The 22,450-nt window shown below is 34.8% G+C and overlaps 2 protein-coding genes across 8 annotated transcripts in view; both read left to right on the top strand.

The window, feature by feature from the left end:
* The window catches only part of LOC132046747 (early light-induced protein 1, chloroplastic-like), a 28,039-nt gene that overhangs the window by 4,850 nt on the left and 739 nt on the right, over positions 1-22,450 (top strand). The window contains exons 2-4 of one of the 5 annotated variants that reach the window (XM_059437533.1): positions 908-1,128; positions 1,281-1,367; positions 1,929-2,382. The exons of 1 other annotated variant lie outside the window; for it this stretch is intronic. In XM_059437533.1, coding sequence (XP_059293516.1) covers positions 985-1,128; positions 1,281-1,367; positions 1,929-2,279 — 582 coding nt within the window. In that variant the 5' untranslated portion in view covers positions 908-984 and the 3' untranslated portion in view covers positions 2,280-2,382. Of the gene's footprint in view, positions 1-907; positions 1,129-1,280; positions 1,368-1,922; positions 2,383-22,450 lie in introns of those variants that run through there. 3 more of the 5 variants (XM_059437527.1, XM_059437518.1, XM_059437494.1) reach the window with 3 other exon arrangements.
* LOC132046790 (early light-induced protein, chloroplastic-like) lies at positions 18,723-20,349 on the top strand. 3 transcript variants are annotated; one of them, XM_059437553.1, is made up of 3 exons: positions 18,723-19,056; positions 19,271-19,357; positions 19,877-20,349. In XM_059437553.1, the coding sequence occupies exons 1-3, from the start codon at positions 18,904-18,906 to the stop codon at positions 20,225-20,227; spliced, it is 591 nt and encodes a 196-aa protein (XP_059293536.1). In that variant the 5' UTR covers positions 18,723-18,903; the 3' UTR covers positions 20,228-20,349. The 3 variants fall into 3 exon arrangements, with proteins under 3 accessions (XP_059293536.1, XP_059293544.1, XP_059293527.1); XM_059437544.1 differs by having other exon boundaries at positions 18,725-19,056; positions 19,871-20,349; XM_059437561.1 differs by lacking the exon at positions 19,271-19,357 and having other exon boundaries at positions 18,724-19,056; positions 19,871-20,349.

Below are 22,450 nucleotides of genomic sequence, written 5' to 3'. Positions count from 1 at the left end.
TACACAATCAAAATTTCAGAATAGCATTTTGAAATTCGAATCCAAGACAATTCCGTATTTCAACACTAATGATATTTTTTATTTGAATTTTATTTCCGCAGCAAAGAAAGTGATTATCTTTCAATACTTACAAATAATTAACGATTACTATTCAATTACAAATTCGAAAAACGGATAGCCATGCAATTTTTACATTCATTACCATTGAAGTTTTTGCACGAATTTCCCTTCAAACGCATTGGTCTTTAATTTTTGTCCTTCATATTTGTGGCTTTAATTTTTGTCCTTCATATTTGTGGCTTTAATTTTTGTCCCTGCTACGACCTACTTCACTCGGCATAAATTCTATAAGATATTTTTGAAAACTAAACTTTGTTTTGCACGACATGGGTTCTATAGAAATTAAGTTCCCTCGGCATAAGTCCTGTTTTTGTGAAATTTAAAAAATTTGCCGTATTCAACATAACTTATGTGATATAATCAAACTATCTTAAGCGAAATCTATAGTTATAAGTGCTGAAAGATAAAAATTAAATAACACAAATTTGGGGGCAAATATTAAACCCGAAACAGGGACATTTGTGCGAATGACCTTTGCCATTTGCCACTACCCAAAACATTCTAGGACGTTCCAGACATGTATGCGGTGAATGAGCAGGCCACATCACCCTACAACTTTTGCAAAAAAGGCCAATTATTCCACGTGACTTGGGTATCTTTAGAGGCCCAAAACTGAACTACGTGGCTCAACAAATATCCACCCTTTTTATTCTGTTCTTACCCTTCCACCATGCACACTATAAATGCCCACCAACCTTGCAGTGCATTTATATCAAGTGAGTTAAATTAGTTTGGTGGCTAAAGCGCTCTACTACACTAGTCTTCCATCGCTTTCTTACTTCTTCAGTGTTTACTAAGTCCTTAGTCTCTGTTAAAGGAAGAGTAAAATATTTTCTGTATTCTTTGTGTTTCAGAGAGGTAAAAATGACAACTTCATTTGCCATGCAATCCATGATTTTGGGAAGTCCAGTCAAAAGCTTTACACAAAGTAAAAATGGCTGTGTTCCTAGCTGTTACTTGCCACGCCTTCAGAAGAGTTCGCGTCTTCGCGTTAACTGCATGTCTGAGGTCAGTACATATATAAAGTTAAAACTCTTTTTCTATTGATTTGTACATACGTGGTAACCGTTATTATTATGACAAGTGTTCTTGATTAAGGAGATTATTATGACAAGTGTTCTTGATTAAGGAGATATCTTAAACATAGTTGACAAATGCAGGACGGTGAGAAATTAGAGCAATCCAAAAGCCCTAATCTGACTGATGCTGCTGCTACACCCAAGCCAACACCTCCTCCATCTGCAAAGGTTGGTATCTTTTTTCAGAACATCACACATCCGATCACATTAAGCATATTCTTTAAGTGGATTTCATATTTCCATCTCAACTTTTGACAAAACAATAAAGATCTCGGTTATAAAGTAAAGTTCGATTATGTAAGTAAATTTATGTAATAGTAGGAAGACAGATTGTTTACTACTCTCTTGGAAACAAATTAATGGATCACTCCTTTAATTTCGTTAAAAGTTTCCTATAGTATTTTCCTTAAACATGAGGGGAAGTTGAACATGCTAATATATGTCTTGGCTGGATCTATATTTCTAAATTTCAATTTCAATGGGAATTGGTTGTTGAGTTTGAACTTAATTACTTAACAGACAATGAATTTTAACTTGTGATGGCGGGTTGGCTACTGTTTTACCTGATATTCAATTAATACTTTCCTAAAAAATAAAAATAAGAAATGACTCTTTATAGTTTTATAGGATCTAGCCTACATTTCTCACTATGCAAGAAGTAGTGTTCTGAATGATGTGTACATTAATTTAACATTATTTTCTACTTGTGTATTTATGTAACAGCCAAAGCCAAGCACCAATTTCATCGACGTATTCTCATTCAGTGGGCCAGCACCTGAGAGGATCAACGGTAGGCTAGCAATGATCGGATTTGTAGCAGCTATCGGTGTAGAACTTGCCAACGGTGCAGATTTATCTGCTCAGTTATCAAGTGGTGGACTTTCATGGTTTTTGGGGACAAGTGCTTTGCTAACTTCGGCTTCACTTATCCCATTGTTCCGAGGAGTTAGTGCTGAATCCAAATCTGGTGGGATAATGAGTGCTAATGCTGAGATTTGGAATGGAAGATTTGCTATGTTGGGATTAGTTGCTTTAGCTTTTACTGAATATGTTAAAGGAGCTGGCCTCTTCCAAGTCTGAATGTATATAAATTTTGCTCGCGCTTATTTGTTGTTTTGGATTTTTGATGTAAAGAGTATATCAATGTAAGATATCTTCAGTAATGAGAATTATGATTCAGAAATATGTTTGTGAGTGAATGTTGCGCCCGGAATTTTTTTAACTCAAAAAATATTTTTTGGAATTAAACTAACCCTTTAAGAGTTTCTCTTGACTCACAATATTAAATATAAAATCAATTTCTCTCTCTAAAAAAGATTTCTCTCCGTACAATTCCTACCGTTATCTGATAACGGATAGATCTCACCGCGTCTGAGCAACACGCCCCGTCCCTTGGGGACGCCGGCTATGTCGGAAACAACGCGTGAGATGGAGAATAAGACTCCACAGACCAATGCGATCCCAGAGAAACCTCCAATTGCCATTCCTAACAACTATGCTGCAGCAATTCTATCGAATTTAACCCAAAATCCAAATACCCGACTGGGTAACCCTAATGTTAAAGCATCATACACAAGACATGACGGAAAAACTGCAGTTCTGTTCAATACTAATGAATTCTATGGAGTTATGACAGATGAATGTAAGTTTACTCTTGTAGGCAAATTCATCAAAACCTGACCACAAATTGACAAGATAAGAACCATATTCAAGGAGAAAATCACAGTGAGAGGTACAGTTTCAATTGGTGTTTTCGATTATCGTACTATTTTTATTGACTTCTCTTGTGAAGGAGAATATAAATTGGTTTGGTATAAGAGATCGATTGAAATAGATGGCCAGGTGATGTGGTTAGAAAAATGGACACCGGATTTTACGCCGGAACAGGATTCTCCAATAGTACCTATCTGGGTATTATTGCCGGAACTTCCTTTCCATTGCCATGCCTGGAATTACATTAAGCAGATCGTAGCTCCTTTAGGTGTTCCTTTGACTATGGATCTTGTAACTGAACGAAGATCGAGACCAAGTATGGCAAAAGTTCGTGTTGAAATAGACCTGACCAAACCCAAAATAAACTCTATCTGGATAGGTTCTGAGAATGAGAATTGTCCTCGTAAAGGTTTTACTCAAAAAATCGAATATGAAAACCCCCCTAAATTCTGTGTTCATTGTAGAATCTTGGGCCATTCGATATTGCAGTGTAGAAGAGTGAAACAAAAGGATGATAAGGAAAAAGAGAACAATGGAAACAATGAAAAACGTAATGAGGAAGAGGAGCTAACAGAAGGGAGATATAACAAGGACACTAAAGTAACAGAGAAAGGGAACAAAGCAGGAGGAAGTCAAAGTGAGGAAAGGGTAAAGAATAACAATGAAGAGTCTTTGCCAAAAGAGGGAGAGAAAAAACAAAAACAGCAGGGGGAACAAGGAAAGATAGAAGTGGAGAAACAGCAAGAAATGAAATTCAAAGCTGCTGCTGCACAACTGAATATAAAGGAGAAAAAGGCAGGGAAGAAAAAGAAGTATAAAAAAAAAGAAAATGCCAAAAAAGAAAAACATTGTTATGGTAGCTGCTACTATACAACAGGGCAGGAAAAAAGAAAGCTGATTGGAAATGAGGAGGAAGACAATATCCAGTTTAACGAAATGGAAAGCATGGACGAACAAAATAAGCAAAAGCAAGAGAGGCAGAGAGAGAACTCTAAAGATCAGAGTTATAAGAAAAATGACAAAGAAGATCCTGATGAAGGTGAAGATAGCAATAATATCCAAGAGCAGGAGGGAGGAAAGAACACTGACATAAATTATGATAAGAATTTTGATGAAATGGAGAAACATAATGATGGAGACAAAAAAAAAGGGCAGGAAGAAGCATAATCTAGCAGCGGGATAGAGTTAGTTGTGGAGCTAAATGCTGAACAAAATATCTAAGAAACAAAGGGCAGGATCACAGCATGAGAGAAGTGTCACAAAAGGAAAAGGAAGATTATCAAGAATCAGTGACCAACGATAAAGGCAATAGCCAGGAACAAAAAAAAGAGGAAAAAACCAGCAAAACAAGGAACAACGACAGAAAAAAGGGAAAGAATGACAGGAACAAGACTAACTCTTCTAATCAGGGAGGAGGTAGTAACAAAAAGATCATATGCTCAAGCTTCCAATGATAAGTACAATTTTTTGGAATATAAGGGGAGTTAGATCAAAAAAAGCGATTCATAGACTCAAAAGACTTGCTAATATCAACAGAATGGTTTTTATAGCTATTTTTGAACCATTTGTTGACAAAAGCAAAATAAATGGTTACAAGAGATTTCTTGGCTATCATCATTGTTATGCCAACTCAAATGGTAAAATATGGTGTTTTTGGAATCATTTGGACCATTCAGAGATCATGGAGGACAATGAACAACATATTACTTTTAACATGAAGAATCAGGCCACTGATAAAGGTTACCTAGGTTCAAGAATTTATGCCAAATGCTCGCCGGGGAGAGAGAGATCTTTGGGATAGCATTGACAACATCAACAACTTCTTGGATGGACCATGGTGTATAGGAGGTGACTTTAACGTAATTATGGACCCTGAAGAGAAGTGTGGAGGAAAACCATACAGAGCTAGTAAAAGTCTGGACTTTATCAGCATAATGGAAGCTTGTGGTCTTATGGACATTGGATTCACTGGACCTAGGTTTACTTGATGCAATAATAGAAGCCCCCAAAAAAGAATATGGAAGAGGCTTGACAGAGTTTTCATTAATGATTTATGGGCTAATGATTTTAATAGCACTATTGTGAAACATTTGGCCCGAATAGGATCAGACCATAGACCATTACTGTTGAACTCGCAGAATAACCAACAAATCTATATCAAGTACTTTAGATTTTTGAATTTTTGGACAACCCAACCTGACTTCCTACAGGTGGTACAACAAGTCTGGGAAACAAGAATTGAAGGTAACTCTATGTGGCAGCTGCAATCTAAGCTGAAACTGCTTAGTAAGAGACTAAGCCAGTGGTCAAAGGAAAGTATTGGTGACATCAATGAGGAGGTGAATAATTGGGAGGCCAAAATGCTAATTCTGGAAGATATGGACCTTCATAACAACACTGGTCATGATAGAGAAGAGCTTAACAAAGGCTATGCTGAATATAGTAGATGGTTGGGACTGCAAGATAATCTATTGAGGCAAAAAACTCAAACAAAATGGTTCAAGGAGGGAGACTATAACTCAAGATACTTTCATAGCGTCTTGAGAGATAGAAGAAGGAAACTTCACCTGCACAGAATCAAGAACACGAAAGGTAAATGGATTGAAGGTGATGAGAAGATTTCTAGAGCTGCTATCAAACACTTCAAGAAGCTCTTTAACCTTAACTATCAGGAGAATGATCAGAATTATCAATTGCATTCTACTCTTGTTGCGATGATGATAATGTCTGCTCAATGCTATGCCAATGGAAGAGGAAATTAAAAATTTTGTCTTTAGCATGGATGCTGAAAGCAGTGCTGGCCCTGATGGTTTTAACGGTAAATTTTTTCAATCCTGCTGGAATATCATCAAACTTGATATCACTGCCTTTGTTTGTGATTTCTTTAGAGGCAAAAGGTTAACTAAATTTTATACTCATACTTGCTTGGTACTGATTCCAAAAATTGAATCCCCTTCCTCTTTCCTTGATTTCAGGCCTATTAGCCTTAGTAATTTCACAAATAAAATCATTTCCAAAATTGTGGCAAATAGACTTAGCCCTATCTTTGCCTAAGCTGATTTCTTACAACCAAAGTGGTTTTGTCTCCGAGAGGCTTATAACTGAAAATGTCATGCTTGCTCAAGAAATTGTGCATGATATTAATAAACACAACAAGGGTGGGAATATGGTCATGAAATTGGACATGGCAAAGGCCTATGACAGACTTTCTTGGTCTTTTCTATATAAGTTCCTTAAGATGTTTGGTTTTAATGATGGTTGGATTGATAGTATAAGCAGAATAGTTTCTAATGTTTGGTACTCTATCCTTATCAACGGAACTAGACAAGGCTTTTTTCAGTCTTCTCAAGGTCTAAAGCAGGGAGATCCCCTCTCTCCAGCCTTATTTATCCTAGCAGCTGAAGTTTTATCTAGATCCCTGAATAAGCTCTTCAACAATAGTAATTGTATTCCTTTTTCCATGAATAAGAGGGGCCCACAGATCAACCACCTGGCTTATGCAGATGACATTATCATTTTCACTAGTGGGAACTCTAAATTTGTAAACCTTATCATGGGAAATATCAGAAATTATGAAAAGGCCTCTGGCCAAAAAGTGAATGAGAGCAAGAGTTTTTTCATTCCTGGAGCAAAGTCTAGTCCTTATAGAATAAATAGACTGAGACAATGCACTGGGTATTTGGAGAAATCCTTTCCTTTCACTTACTTGGGCTGCCCTATTTACTATGGAAGAAAGAAGATTGAGTACTTTGATTCTATGGTTACTAAAATGGCTAAGAGAATGAATGGCTGGCAGGGTAAAATGTTGTCTATAGGTGGGAGAACTGTCTTAATCAAAAGTGTTCTTCAATCTCTGCCTACTTACACTTTATCAGCTCTTAACCCTCCCAAAGGCACCATTAACCTCATTGAAAAACATATGGCCAAATTTTATTGGGGATCCTCTGTAGAGAAAAAGAAATTCCATTGGAGTTCTTGGGAAAAGTTATGCTACCCCAAAGAAGAAGTAGGTGTTGGAATTAGAAGTATGTTTGACATCTCTAACACTCTGTCAATAAAAAAATGGTGGAGAATAAGGACTAAACAGTCCTTATGGGCTGATTTTATGAAAGGGAAATATTGCTCTTACAAACATATCAGCCAGAAGAAGTGGATAACTGGAAATTCACAAGGTTGGAAAAACCTTGTCTGGGCCAGAACTAAGGCAGAAGAGCATATTAAATGGACTATCAATGCGGGGAATAGTAATTTTTGGTGGGACATTTGGACTAATCATGGGCCATTGGCTCTTGTTCCCGGTGTCTATTGTGAAGGTTTATTGTCTCTCTTAAATGTCAAGGACTTCATGCTTGACATAAAATGGGATCAAAGAACCCTCACATGCCTTCTTCCCCCAAACATTGTTCAAGACATTATGATGATGGACATTGTCACCGAAGATCGGGAGGATGATCATGTGGCGATATAATGGGAATTATGAAAAAAGAGTGGCATATAAAGTACTAAGAATGAGTTTTTAAGCAACATTTGGCATAAAGCTATCCCGTTCAAGATGTCCTTTCTTGTATGGAGACTTTATCATGGGAAGCTGCCATTCAATGAAGCTTTAAATAAAATGGGCATTTATTCTAATGATGTTTGCTATTCTTTGCTCTAATCCGGTGGTCAACTACATAAACCACACCTTCACTCATGGTACTGCTGCCAAATATATTTGGAGATACATCGGAGCACCTCTTGGCATAACCCACCAACCAGGTCACATTATAAGGACAGTACAAAATTGGAGAAATCACAAGAGCAACAATGATGTCCATAAGCTTATACTGCAAATTGCCCCCATATGTATCTGTTGGGAGCTATGGAAACAGTGGACCTCTTGTAAATATGGTGATCAAAGAACGATGGATAAATGGAAGATGGAATACCAAATTATCTGGAACATTAAAGCAGCAGTGAATCAGCGGTTTCCCAACTGCATGCTAACAGGAAGCTGGCCGAAGATCTGTGAGAACATTGAAAAACTCCAGCCTGCTACGATAATCACGCAGGTCAGCTGGTACTCCCCTGCCCAAGGAATTATGAAAGTGAATGTTGATGGCAGTTATTTCAAAAGCAAAAAAAAGCTGGTATAGGTGGTATTTTAAGGGATAACAATGGTGATTTTTGTATAGCCTTGTCCAAACCAGTGGACTGCTACAGCAGCAACTACTCGGAAGTAAAAGCTGTTGAATTTGCAGCTAACTGGTGTAAAGATAATGGCTTCAACAACATTATCATAGAAATGGATTCTAAAACCATCAGTGATATGCTCATGAAAAAGACCACTGCTAACAAAAGATTGAAAAACATCATTCAAAAAGTTACAAGAGAAAATGAAGCAGTGGAATTCACTCACTGTCACTACTAAAAAAACAGGTTTTACCGACCTCAAAAAACCGACCTCAGTTGAGGTCGGAAAAAAACCGACCTCATGAGGTCGGTAAAGTCGTAATATTTATTTTTAATTTTTAAAAAAAATAAACCGACCTCATGAGGTCGGTAATATTGTACCAAAATTTGAAAAAATAATGTACCGACCTCACTAGGTCGGAAATTTATTTGATGACAAATATTATAACTTTATTTTTAATTTAAAAGAATACCGACCTCACGAGGTCGGTATTATTTTAAATAAAAAATAAAATTATTAAATATACCGACCTCATGAGGTCGGTATAATTAATCAAATAATTAATATATCCAGACGCATCCAATTAGTCCCATTTCTCTCTCTTTTCCGCTCACCTTTTCTCTCCCCTCTCCGTCTAACCCTAATAAATCCGGCGACGTCACCGTCATTCCTGCCAGTCATCTCCGCCGCCGCCGCCGTCCCTACCTTATCTTAATCCTAATCGCCATAGCCGAGCACCACAGAAGAAGAGCAGCAGAATGGGTATGAAACGTTCATCCACCCTCTCTTCCGTGTTATACTCTTTGCTTAATTGATTCATGTCGAAAACCTAGTTGAAAAATAACATTCTTGCACTGTAGTTTTTTTTTTGTTTGTTGTTAGATAGCTTTTCTTTTGTTCTAATGGTTGTGTTAAACCACTTAATTTTCACTATAGTTTGTTGAACTGAACAAAGATGTACCGGCAAACTCTTTTAACTCAATGTCCTTTCTGAAAAAAGCTTGTTTTAGAAATGACATTGAGTTAAAAGAGTTTGCCTAATTGACTACTTCTTCCAAATCCAATTGAAGATTATGGGTTCCTCGTCATCTATTGCTACAATTTCCTCCTCTGGTTCTTCCTTTTGTTGATCCTCAGCTGCAGAAATACCATTGAGTTGCTTATTTTTGTACTCATGACCATAGATATATGTATCACCACATGTGTAACACAAGCCTTGCCTTCTTTGTGACTCCAACAACTTATTGTTGCTTCCTCCAGACTGAACATTCCTCTAGACTGAACATTCCATCAAGAATCCTATTTATTGCCTTATTGCTTTCTACTGTTCCAAGCAAGAGAAGCTAACAATGATACTAGTACCAGCAGAATGGCAGTTTCAAGCACCTCCATCATTTTTTTTGACAAGGTAAGTAACTAGTATACCTCTTTGGCTAAACATGTTATTTTAATGCGTGCTTATTAGAAAATCTGTTGGCTTTAACATTTGACTTTTTCTGTGACAGTTAAAAGCTTCTGATGTAAAGACTGGATTTGATGGAGTCCCCGTTTTCAGTACCGTATAAACTTCTTTTTCCGACCGTATGCAAGAAAACCCGTGAACATTATACACTCTCTCTCGTGTATGTTTTAGAATTTTATGAACTTTCACTCACCGGAAAGTTTTTGCTGTAAATTTTATATGTTGGGGGTGGATTTGTCATGAATATTGTTAAACTCCGCTTACTTCTTTAGCTTTTTTCCCTTGTGCGGTCGGACCTCCTAGTTGTGAAAAGAGAAACGACGATATCGTCCAATATATTTCCGAAAGGTATCTTTGGTTTAATATCTTGAAATGTAGCTAGTCGAAGAAAAAAGAAATCAGATGTGATTATATTTTTATGATGGTTATCATTTGGGTTCATATTTTGGTATGCAGGAGGATATAGAAAAGAAGATATTGTCAACGTTATCTAGAGGATCTGGTGTCTCTCAGCACATTATGGTATCATAATCACTTTTGCTTTCTGTTTGCTTTCCAATACGGCATGCAGATAGTTATAGGATGGTCAAACATGTTTAAGGTGAATATAAAATGTCTACGAGTAAGTATTTTTTCTTACAAGTGTCTTGGAGTAAATCTCATTGCCGTAATCTCTCTTTTATTAAGTCTAGCATTGTCCGACATCTTGAAAGATGCTCCTAAATATGCATAGTTCGCGTCACGGAGGATTAATCGGCCTTCACTTCCCGCATTGTCCACTTCCATAAGTGTGTCCATGTCTTTCACTTTTTTCATTTGGGGTACGGATAGAAGTAAAATTGCAGAGCAGTTCTTTCTAAACCGAAGGTGTGGAGAGAATTTCAAAATTTGGATTTACGTCAACAAAGTTTCACTTGGAGAGTCCATAGTAAATTTTGCATGTAATGGAGAGATTATGGTTGAAAGTCCATTTTTCAAGTAATAACATGAAAAATAGATCTAAGTCTCTCTAATTAATTATCATGTTAATGCAAAATTTCTTACTTCAATTATGAGAAGGAAATGGAGTTAAGAACCCGAAGGAGGTTTGATGAATGCCAAGTACATTAATACTTTGATGTATAAAACCTTTTGTATGTAAAATTATCTTGCCCATCCTCTTACTAGAAATAGCTTTTTTCTAAGTTATCAAAAGAATAGTGTTTCTTTTCCTTTCTAAAGATTCCTGTAGGACTATCATGGGGCTTGTCCATGAAAGGACAAGACTCACGCCTTTTCTGTATTCGTCAAGTGTTATTTGTCATCTGATCTGCCATTATAACAAGACACTATAGCAACTAATGTTGACTTACTAATATTCTTTTTCCTCATCAACAGTACGACCGGAGTCTAACAGTACAGTTACCATTTGTTTCTTGACTTCTCCTATAAGACTGATAGTAAGAGGAAACTCAGTTCCTGACAATGCATGCCACACTGATGTAATTTTTGGCATGGAACTTGAATTAGCATCCTTTATTTACCTATTACATCAGATTTTCTTTAACCATAATGTGTTCTAAATCGGTGTTCCCTTTCCACTATTCCATTAAAATATTGTTGCCGCTGATATGTTTTATGTAGGAAAAGAGACATCAAATCAAGCTCCAGATAATTTGAAAGAAGTTCTCGATTATTTGCATCTGAGGAGAAAAGAGAGCTCCAATAGAGGCTAATAGGTTGAAGGCATTGCTAAGAGCTGTTTCTCTACTGCTCTTATCAAGTCTACTTGATTGTTTCTACATAAAGCCCGATAAAGATTGGTAAGTTGTTATTATAATGTATCTTACTTTCTGTAACAGATTTCTCTGGATTTGCTTATGCATGAGACCATTTGAGCAATTTCTATGTAAGTTGATGAAAATATTTTCATGCGAAAAACTCAACTTTTATATATATTGACCAACAGAAACGTCTAATCGCATGAGTCTATCTTTGTATCTTTTTCAATTTTGTTGGAATAGTTGACTTCATTTCTTTGTAATAACTAATTTTTGTATAATCTATTTAACAGTAACGAGAGGATGGTCATGTATCGTTTGTCAGATTAAGAATGCGTCCTCCTTCCTAGGACAAAATAAACGGATGATCTGTCCATTTCGCCTACTTACGTTGCTTACGTTGGAATAATGCTTAATTGTCCTAATAGTTGGTTGAATTTGAACTAAAAGTACAAATTGTCGAGTTCAAGTGCTCTTCATGATGCTTAGATTCGTAGTTCCAATGTATTTCTTAGGACTACTTGACAAGTAACATAAGAGGAGCAAACTTCAATTATCCGAAGCTAAATGTTGGTCTCCTTCAAGTTGTAGCCCAAACCTGTCCTTCCTTGCTTGCGTGAACTGCTCCAATGCCTTGTGACCTTGCATAGGCCCAAAACACTTTCCAAGTACTGTCTCCCACTCAGTGGAATGAGTAACATAAAGTACTAATACCACCACTGAGGAAGATTCAATAAATAGATCATGTATGGCCAAAGTAACCAAAACTAAACCCGGTACACTGATCATAGCGGCAACAGAACATTACGTCGCATAAATTTCCACTCCTTCCAAAGCAAAAGCTGCTATCATTTTAAAAACACCAACTGTGTCCATAGCTGCTCTAATAATGCAACAACAAACAGGTTTCCAATTTTTTCTGGTGTTTTTGTATTTCCATAGTAAACCAGCTATTCCTATATCATTTCCCATGTTATGATCAGTAGTATTTCACAAGTGAACCAGCCTTGTACTAAGTCACTTCCTAAATGAAAAGGATCATTAGAACTAATATGCTTCAACTTTCCTGTGATCATAATGCTTATGTGAATCCATGCATAGTATGAGTAGCCATCAGTAGCAATATTTCCTGTTTTCCTGACTATGTGTCTTTTTGCACCATATTGAGCGGCATATATATATATATATATATATATATATATATATATATATATATATATGTTTTTCTTTGCATAAATACTTCCACAAAAGAACACAGAGTTAGTAAAAAACCACCATATTCGCCTCCCATAGGACTTGAATAGGATTTGTATTGTTTGGTGGATCATACATATGATTTTTAATTTTTATTTTTTTGGGGTGTTTTTGTTCCTGTTTGTTTGTACTACTAGACAATCTTACTAACAGCCAACAACTTTTAAGAGTTTTTCACAAACTTGTGAGGCTTAAATCAGTGTTTTCCTAATTTATCCTTGTATAATTGCAAAGTATTTTTACTCTTGTGCTTTGTTTCATAAGCTCACTTTTTTCTTCTTCCAAGAAATAAGGGTTATGCAATGTTTTGGAGTATTGTCTGTTGGAAGAAGTCATTTTAGAGTAGGGTTGGTGTTACCATCAAAATACTTGATTATACAACTATACTATTTAACCAGTGCAGTATACATGTGAGGCTCTCAAGCGAGATAGGAGTCGTTGGGTCTTAATTTGTGTTATTGAGTTAGATTTCGTCGTCTTATAGTATCTACTGCTTCTTGCAAGATGTTATAAAATCTGTATTTGATCAGCAAATGAATGACTATAGTTATCGTTAGGCCATAGTTTAAAGTCTCCGTCGGTATGTTGTTTAATACTTTGGCTGAAATAGAAACATTTCACACACTGGATCCAGATAGTATATGAAGGTCTTTACAATGAATTTCATATTCACTTTAGCATCTGTCTCCATTTGGACATGAGTTTGTCTCCGGCATCCAACAACGACATTGTCGACCCACGAAGCGGTACCGCACCATCGTGCATATTTACATCGATTTACGATGTAGTTGAAGCTGACCACCGAAGCTTCTCCAGTTTCCATTTTGGCAGATTCCTTAGTGTCTCTTTCTGTTAACCGCGACTTCCACCTCTTCTTCTTCCAAAAGCTACATTACAGACCAAAACCAATTAGACGCATTACTTGCTTCGAGGGGGATTCCCTCATATGCTGATGATGCTCGTAACCCCCATACTCAATCTAGTGGTGCGGATGATGATGGGACTTCCGTGTCGAACACACAAAGGCATGTTTGAATGTTAATGTTGTGGTGGATTTGTGGATTGTGTAAGTGTTTTGTGGATGTTTGCGAGGGGTGAAGTAGTCTAGTGTTGTAGACTAACTAGTGTAGATTAGTTTAATGTTTTGTGGATGTTTGTAAAGGTTGAAGTAGTTTAATGTCTCTTTTGAATGTTTGAATGACGTTTTGATTCAACTTTGAAGTAGTTTCGAATTGAATTTGATGTATTGGTGGTTGTAGTATATGTGTTTGTTGAAGTAGCTTAATGTTTTATGTATTTGTAGTAGTTTAGTGAATTGTTGGCAGCTATTTGACTTGGTTTTAGTTGAATATAAAATTGTTTTCATCGTGACAGGGGGGCAGCTGGAATAGTAGTTAGATTGTACCAATTTTTTTCCAGAATACCGACCTCATGAGGTCGGTTTCTGCAAAAAATTTCAAAAAATTAAAAATTAACGACCTCATGAGGTCGGTTTTATGGAAAATTTTCCCATAAATTGTAAATTACCGACCTCATGATGTCGGTTTTCTGCGAAATTCTCTACAAATTGCAAATTACCGACCTCATGAGGTCGGTTTTCTGTAAAATTTTCTCAAAAATTAGAAATTACCGACCTCATGAGGTCGGTTTTCTGTAAAATTTTCCCAAAAATTACAAATTACCGACCTCATGAGGTCGGGTTTCTGTAAATATTTTGCAAAAATTGTAAAATTCCGATCTCACGATGACGAAAATATAAAACAATATGTTACATAATCATATAAATTACCGACCTCGTGAGGTCGTTAAACTCATATCATTATATTATTAATATAATTTACCGACCTAATGAGGTCGGTAATTTATATAATTAATATCCGACGTAAAAAAACCTCGTGAGGTCGGTTTTTTGCGACCTCATGAGGCCGGCTATATTACCGACCCACTCTTTTCCGACCTAATTTTGAGGTCGGTTTTTTGCCAAAATCGACCTCATGAGGTCGGAAATAGCCATTTTTTGAGGTCGGTAAAACCAGTTTTTTTAGTAGTGTGTTATAGAGAAGCTAACACCATTGCTGATTACTTGGCAAAACTCGCAGCAACTAGTGGAAATGAAACCTTGTATACCTCCTTTCAACAACTCCCAAAGAAAGTTAAAGGTTTAATTCAACTTAGACAAATGGAGGTTCCCCTCAATGAGAAGGAGATATGACAAATGTAATTTCTTTGTAAGTTGAGAGTATATATTTTTGCTAGAGAAGGATAATGTATAGGCTTAATCCTTCCTTTCTTTTTTGGAACATAACATCTACTTGATTTTGGTTAGAGGTTTTGGTCCATGTCCCCTTCTAACATGTAATTTTTTTGTGATTAATTGACATGGTAGGGTCTAGCCTAACCCTCCACACCAATGGGATCATAACCATGGTGATGGCTTAAATTAAAAAAAAAAAAAAAAAAACCCTTTAAAAAAATCAAGAATCAAACTAAGCTTCACGCACAGAATCTGTGCGTGAAAAAATTAAATTGTAATTTTTTGAGTCTGGTCCTTTCACGCACAGATTTTGTGCGTGAAAGAGGGTATTTTTTTTTAAGCTATCAAAATAACGTTTTTTTCATACTTTGGTCAAAGATTAGTCATGTTTCAAAATTTCGAAATATCAATATTTTGTATAGAACTTAATAAATTTTTTTGCGTACAATAACGTTGGCTCATTACATTAAGTATACCTAAACGCTTGGATCGTCGTTTTAGGGGTTGTAAAGTGCCCGCAAGTAAATTTTGTTTGCTTGGAAATTTGTCAGATCTAAGTGTTATATTTTATAGGATTTTAATTTAAGTGTTTTGAAATAAAAATATTATATTAAAAAATAATTCATCCAATACGAGAGGTTCAACTAAGGTATAATATATCTCATTCAATGCTCCCACCAAGGTTTGATCACATGTTGTTGGCATAAAAATGAAGTAAGTAAAAAAAAGAGGCTAAACCACCAAGTTAAATTGGCGAATGCAATAAAATAGACACTTTTTATTTTTTATAATGTTCACTAATGCTATCTAACTCGTTTTTATAAATTGAATTTCGAACTTCGAAATTGACATTCAAAACATCATTATCACGGGATTATCATCTCGAAATAGATTTTTTATCATTAGATTTTTATTAGAGAAGAATGAAAATTGTGCATCAATTTGGGGAAAAATTCAAATTGAATGGGATGATGAGCGTTTTTTGGAAAATCAACCCGGCCAAACCGCCTACGGCCATTTGACCCGCTAGATCTCAAAAAAATACCCTTGGTAAAAAAAAATCGCGTAAATCGGACATCCGAGCGCAAAGTTATGACCATTTAAAGTTTCAACAATTTACAACTAGTTTTCTACCTATGCTCCTGTCCTTATTTTTTATTTACGTGAGTGAAGAGGCATATGTATACTTGATGTAATGAGCCGATATTATTGTACGCTAAAAAAAATATTAAGTTCTATATAAAATATTTATATTCCGACGTTTTGAAACGTGACTAATCTTCGGTCAAAGTACGAAAAAAAAAAACTTAAAGATAACAAGTTTTCAAACTTACTTCGAGGCACTTTACAACCCCTAAAACGATAATCCAAACATATATGTATACTTGATGTAATGAGCCGACATTATTTTACGCTAAAAAAAATTTGAAGTTCTATATAAAATATTTATATTCCGGTGTTTTGAAACGTGACTAATCTTCGATCAAAATACGGAAAAAAAACTTAAAGATAACAAGTTTCCAAACTTACTTCGAGGCACTTTACAACCCCTAAAACGACGATCCAAACATATATGTATACTTGATATAATGAGCCGACATTATTTTATCCTAAAAAAAATGAAGTTCTATATAAAATATTTATATTCCGGTGTTTTGAAACGTGACTAATCTTCGGTCAAAGTATGAAAAAAAAGCTTAATTTTGAGTTTGATTTCTAAAGAAAAAAGATGACAAATTTCCAAGCAAATAAAACTTACTTGGGGGCATTTTACAACCCTTAAAACGATGATCCAAACATTTAGGTATACTTGATGTAATGAGCCGACGTTATTGTACACAAAAAAATATATTAAGTTTTATATAAAATATTAATATTTCGGGATTTTGAAACATGACTAATCTTTGCCCAAAATATGGAGAAAAAAAAACGTAATTTTGATAGCTTAAAAAAAGAAAAAAAGAAAAAAAAAAAAGTACCCTCTTTCACGCACAGATTTTGTGCGTGAAACTTAGTTTGGTTCTTTTTTTTTTTTAAAAAGGGTTAATTTGGTTCCAAAAATTATTTTTTGGGTTAAAAAAGTTTCGGGTCCGTGAATGTTCTGTTTCCTAAGTTTTTACGTATTTGTTATACTTTTTTGCTCTTCTAATAGATAAAGCTTTCACAAACTGCTCTCTCTAGACTATTCTTATGTCCTAGAGATCAAGAAACGTACGTTCGCTTGTTATTGCATAAAATAAAATAAAAGCAGTGGTGCGTGGTTAAGAGTTAAATTATATAGCACTGTTTAAATCAAACAACAATAATTTCCGGGAACAACAAACCTCAAATTAAAGAGTGTTTCCTAAACAAAAGAAAATGTGAAAAAGTTTTTTCTTTTTGAGTATCGATTATAATCGTAGAATTCGCTTTGAGTACTCCTATTTGCAATATATCCAAATTTAAAAATTATTTAAAGTTTAGTTGGAAAAAACATGTTACTATTTGAAATAAGGATCCGAAATTGATGTATTCTAAAATCTAAAAGCTTCCTTTAAATGGACCTTTGACAGCACTTAATAACAAAACAAGAGTAAAGGCAAGTCCAGAAAAGAAACTTTGAGCCTTAATTTTGTTAAAATTGATAAGTTAGGAGCAAGTCACTGTCAAAAATCGTTCAATCTTAGCTAGTTCCTCCATCTAGCAGGGTCAATCTTTTTAAAAACTCATACATAATGTTTATATTTTTATGTATAAACTTTTACCACTTAATTATGATAAAGGGATTATTTTTTGCTTTAATTTATAACTTTGAAGATTTATTTACCTGACTTGATGTAAATACTTAATGCAAATAAGAATTTTCGAATTAATCCTTAACTAAATATTAGGCAAGAAAACTGTGCCAAGTGTCTGACTCGTAGTAATGTTGCTGAAAGAACATTCAATTTCATCGCGTTACGCCAAAGTCCAAACAATTAATGGAGCCAAACATGTTGCATAACGTTTTACACTGCAACACGTAAATTCCAATACGTAACGCGGACAAATATTTAGTCATAAGATTCCCTGTCATTGTAGTTCTTGCATGTTTGAACCCTTAGCTTGGCAAGTCTGGAGCCACCCTTATAATTTATATTAGTGAAACGTGATCTTTTTCTTCATTAAAAAGAAAGATCATCTGATTTATCTTGGATGCTAGATTTCTTAATGTAGCTCAACAGATTATAGCACATATTAATTATACTAATTTACATTTATGTAATTATTGTAAACCGCTAATAATCGATTTTAAGTGATCTGGCAATATCATCAAATAAACTTCAGAGATAAAAGATTACGAGTTTACGACATAAGTATTTTATTGTTGATAATTACAAGTCAGTACTTAGTATTACAAATATAATGATATACTATCAATATTATGTACACAATGATTTAAAATTCTAAATTTTCCGCATAATCCCATTGTTTGCATGTTATACTTTAATATTATAATTGATCATAACATGAAAAAAGTGGTTGTGGAGAAATAATAGTAGTGGTGCAGCATGTACCAGGTATCGGAATTTTCTAATGTAAGTAGGGGATCAATGCCCAATTATTACACACTTGAAATTTCAGGATAGTATGCTGAAATTCGAATCCTAGACAATGTCGTATTTTATCAGCCAAGAATATTCTTATCATTCAATTACAGATTCGAAAAATGGGCTGTCGTGCTACTTTTTACCTTCATTCTAGGAGTTCCTAGACATATGTGGGGTGAATGAGCAGGCCACATCACACTGTTACTTTTGTAAAAAGCCCAATGAGTCCACGTGACTTGGGTGTCTTTAGAGGCCCAAAACTGAATTACGTGGCTCAACAAATATCCACGCCTTCCCCTTTATTTATTCTCCTGACCCTTCCACCGTGCACACTATAAATGCCCACCAACCTTAAAGTGCAATTATATCAAGTGAGTTAATTAGTTTGGTCACTAAAGAAGACTACTACATTAGTCTTCCTTCACTTTCTTACTTCCTCAGTGTTTTGCTAAGCCCTTAGTCTCTGTTAAGAGAAGAGTAAAACATTTTCTCTATATTTTGAGTTTTAGAGACGTCAAAATGACAACTTCATTTGCCATGCAATCCATGATTTTGGGAAGTCCAGCCACAAGTTTGTCACAAAGTAAAAATGGCTTGAATCAGTTTGCTCCTAGCTGTTACAAGCCACGCCTTCAGAAAAGTTCCCGTCTTCGTGTTAAGTGCATGTCTGAGGTCAGTGTACATAACTTAAACTCTATTTGTATCAATTTGTACATATCTAGTAACATTTTTTTTATACCAAAAAACAGCACTTTAGTATGTTTTGACTTTTAAATAATAATATGATACTGCAAATAGTTTGTGAGTGAATAAAAGCCAACAAGTTTATTATGATGAAAAGTGTTCTTGATTAAGGAGATACCTTAAACGTAGTTGACAAATGTAGGAGAGTGAGAAATTAGAGCAACCCACAAGCCCTGATTTTACTGATGCTGCTGCTACACCCAAGCCAACACCTCCTCCTATAGCAAAGGTTGGCATCTTTTTTTAGAAGTTCACATATGTGGTCACATTAAGCATATTTTTTAATTAGATTGATTTCAGATTTCCATTTCTTTTTTTGACAAAACAGTAAAGATCTTGGTTATAGGTAAAGTTCGATTATGTAAAATAAATTTATAATAGTACTCCCATTGCAAGTACATGAAGTAAGACAGATTGTTTACTATACTCTAGGAAACAAATTAAAGAATCACTTCTTTAATTTCGTTATAATTTTCCTATAGTATTTTTTTTTACATGAGAGGAAGTTGAGTCTTGCTAGTATATATCCTGGCGTGATCTATATTTCTAATTTTCATTTTCAATAGGAATTGGATGTTGAGTTTGAACTTACTTGATGGACAGTGAATTTTAACTTGCGATAGCGGGTTAACTACTATTTTTGTAGGAACTCCTACATTTCTCATTATGCAAGAAGCTGTGCTCTGAACGACGTGTACATTAATTTTGACATTTATTTTCTACTCGTGTATTTATCTAACAGCCAAAGCCAAGCACCAATTTCATCGACGTATTCTCATTCAGTGGGCCAGCCCCTGAGAGGATCAACGGTAGGCTAGCGATGATCGGATTTGTAGCAGCTACGGGTGTAGAACTTGCCAACGGTGCAGATTTATCTGCTCAGTTATCAAGTGGTGGATTTTCATGGTTTTTGGGAACAAGTGCTTTGCTAACTTTGGCTTCACTTATCCCATTGTTCCAAGGAGTTACTGTTGAATCCAAATCTGGTGGGATAATGAGTGCTAATGCTGAGATTTGGAATGGAAGATTTGCAATGTTGGGATTAGTTGCTTTAGCCTTTACTGAATATGTTAAAGGAGCTGGCCTCTTCCAAGTTTGAATGTAAATTCTTTAGCTCAAGTTAAACTTTTTTTAATTAATGATGTAAAGAATTTATCGATGTAAGATATCTTCAGTAATAAGAATTATAATTCAGATATATAGTAGTTATTTGTGAGTGAATATTATGCTGCCCAAGTTTTTTTGCAATTGGTTTACGTATTTGAACTACAGATTCAAATATGTAATTTCAACCTTTTTCCGGGTCCATTCTAAATGAAGTTATTCGCACATAGTTTTGACATCAAATTTTTTTCATATAAATTTTTACCATTTAATTATGGTTAAGTAATTTTTTTTTCACTTTAATTTATAACTTTAAAAGTTCAATTTCTGGATCTTAATCAAGGTAGGGATTTTCCTGATTAATCTTCAACCAATTATATTAGCCAAGAAAACTACGCCAACTGTTGAATTCTTTACACACTTTACATTGCTGGATGAACATTCAATTTCATTGTCCTACGCAAATTCAATTTCAATGTCGACATGTAAGCATAACGTTTTTCACACTGCAAGAATTACATCCCAATACGTAAAGAACAAACAGTTACACTAGCTGATCATAAGGTTTCATGTCATTATGACAAATATAGTTTTTGCATTTTCGAACCGTTAGCTTATCGCAAGTTTCGTGCACCCTTATATTAGTGATGAAAGGTAGGATTTATTCTTGATTAAAGAAAAAAAAATATCATTCGATTTTTTGGATGCTAGATTGCTTAAGAATCTAAGTTATTTATATTATATACACGAAATCAATATAGGTCAACAATTTACGGGATATTAATTATCTTCTTTCATCAAACTACTAGTTTACACTAAATAGAGTTACTCTAAACCGTTACTGATAATTGACTTTAAGCAATCTTACAATATCATCAAATAAACTCCAGAGATAAAGATTTCAAGCATAGCGGTAATTTATTGATTTACCAGACATTTTCAAACATATTGAAATAATATATAGCGCTCTCCGTCTAACGGTGTAAGGGTGAATAGAAACCTAAATGCATTTTTAAAAGCTAGGACTAATCGAAGTGTCATGTGACCAGGAGATCTCGAATTCGAACCGTGGAACTAGCCTATTGCAGAAGCATACAATAGATCCTTGTGATCCGGCCCTTCCCCCGAGCACCTGCATAGCCGGAGTTTCTGTCCTTTTTTAGTACTAGTCGAGGTGGAGGCCATCTTTTAGCTATGAGTTCGACATAATTCAATAGCTTTGACTCAAATAATGTATTTGTATTAAATAAAACTTATTTAATATCGTATAAATAATAAATTCATCAGAAAACAAAAATAAATTATGAACCAACACCCATAAATTATAAATGCAGGCTCCGCCCTAGCTTTTTTATCACAAAATAATGATATATCAATATTCTGTATACAATAATTTAAATCTAAATTTTCTGCGTAGTTCATAATTTACATTGATAAGTGTTACTCACCGTCACAATATATGCATCATACTTTCCTTTTTAGAATGTCCTCAAGAAAATTGTTATACTTTCTTATTTAGAAATAACTTAATTTTAACTTTTTAATTATATTCTTAGTGAGCTAATTTATAGCCACTCAAATATCTACGTATTATTTTTCATCCACAATTTTAAAAAATTCTTTATTAAATTTTCTACTTAGACACATATCGTTACATGAATTGAGATGCAGAGAGTAGTATACTATAATATCACAGCATGATGAATTTAAGAAAGAGGTTGTGGAGAAACAATGGTGGTGCATTACGTACCAAGTATTTACATTTCTAATGTAAGAAAGGACCAATGCCAAAAATCCGGTAACACACTTACTCGCATTGGGTGTTTACACCAACTAATTAATGTATGATATATGTTTGAATATATACAACTATTACATAATTATAATTAATTAATGTTAATATTCACTTCAATAAATTATTTAATCATGATAAATTATATTGATTTGATGTAAACATCCGGAGCAGATAAGGTTTACCCAAAAATCCTATAGTCAGTTCCCCAATAACCCACAATACTTTTGTCATATACCCCCTTCTTTACCAATTTACCCCTACCCAAATCATGCAATACAAGTTCAAGTTCTAGGAGGTTCTAGACATATACGGGGTGAATTGGCAGGCCACATCACTCTGCTACTTTGGAAAAAGCCCAGTGAATCCACGTTACTTGGTTATCTTTACCGGCCGAAAACTGAATTACGTGGCTCAACAAATATC

This window comes from Lycium ferocissimum, chromosome 1, assembly GCF_029784015.1.
Source record: "Lycium ferocissimum isolate CSIRO_LF1 chromosome 1, AGI_CSIRO_Lferr_CH_V1, whole genome shotgun sequence".
In the NCBI taxonomy this organism is placed as follows: Eukaryota; Viridiplantae; Streptophyta; class Magnoliopsida; order Solanales; family Solanaceae; genus Lycium; species Lycium ferocissimum.
The sequence above is the reverse complement of the archived record's forward strand: the minus strand, read 5'-3'. Positions and strand labels throughout refer to the sequence as shown.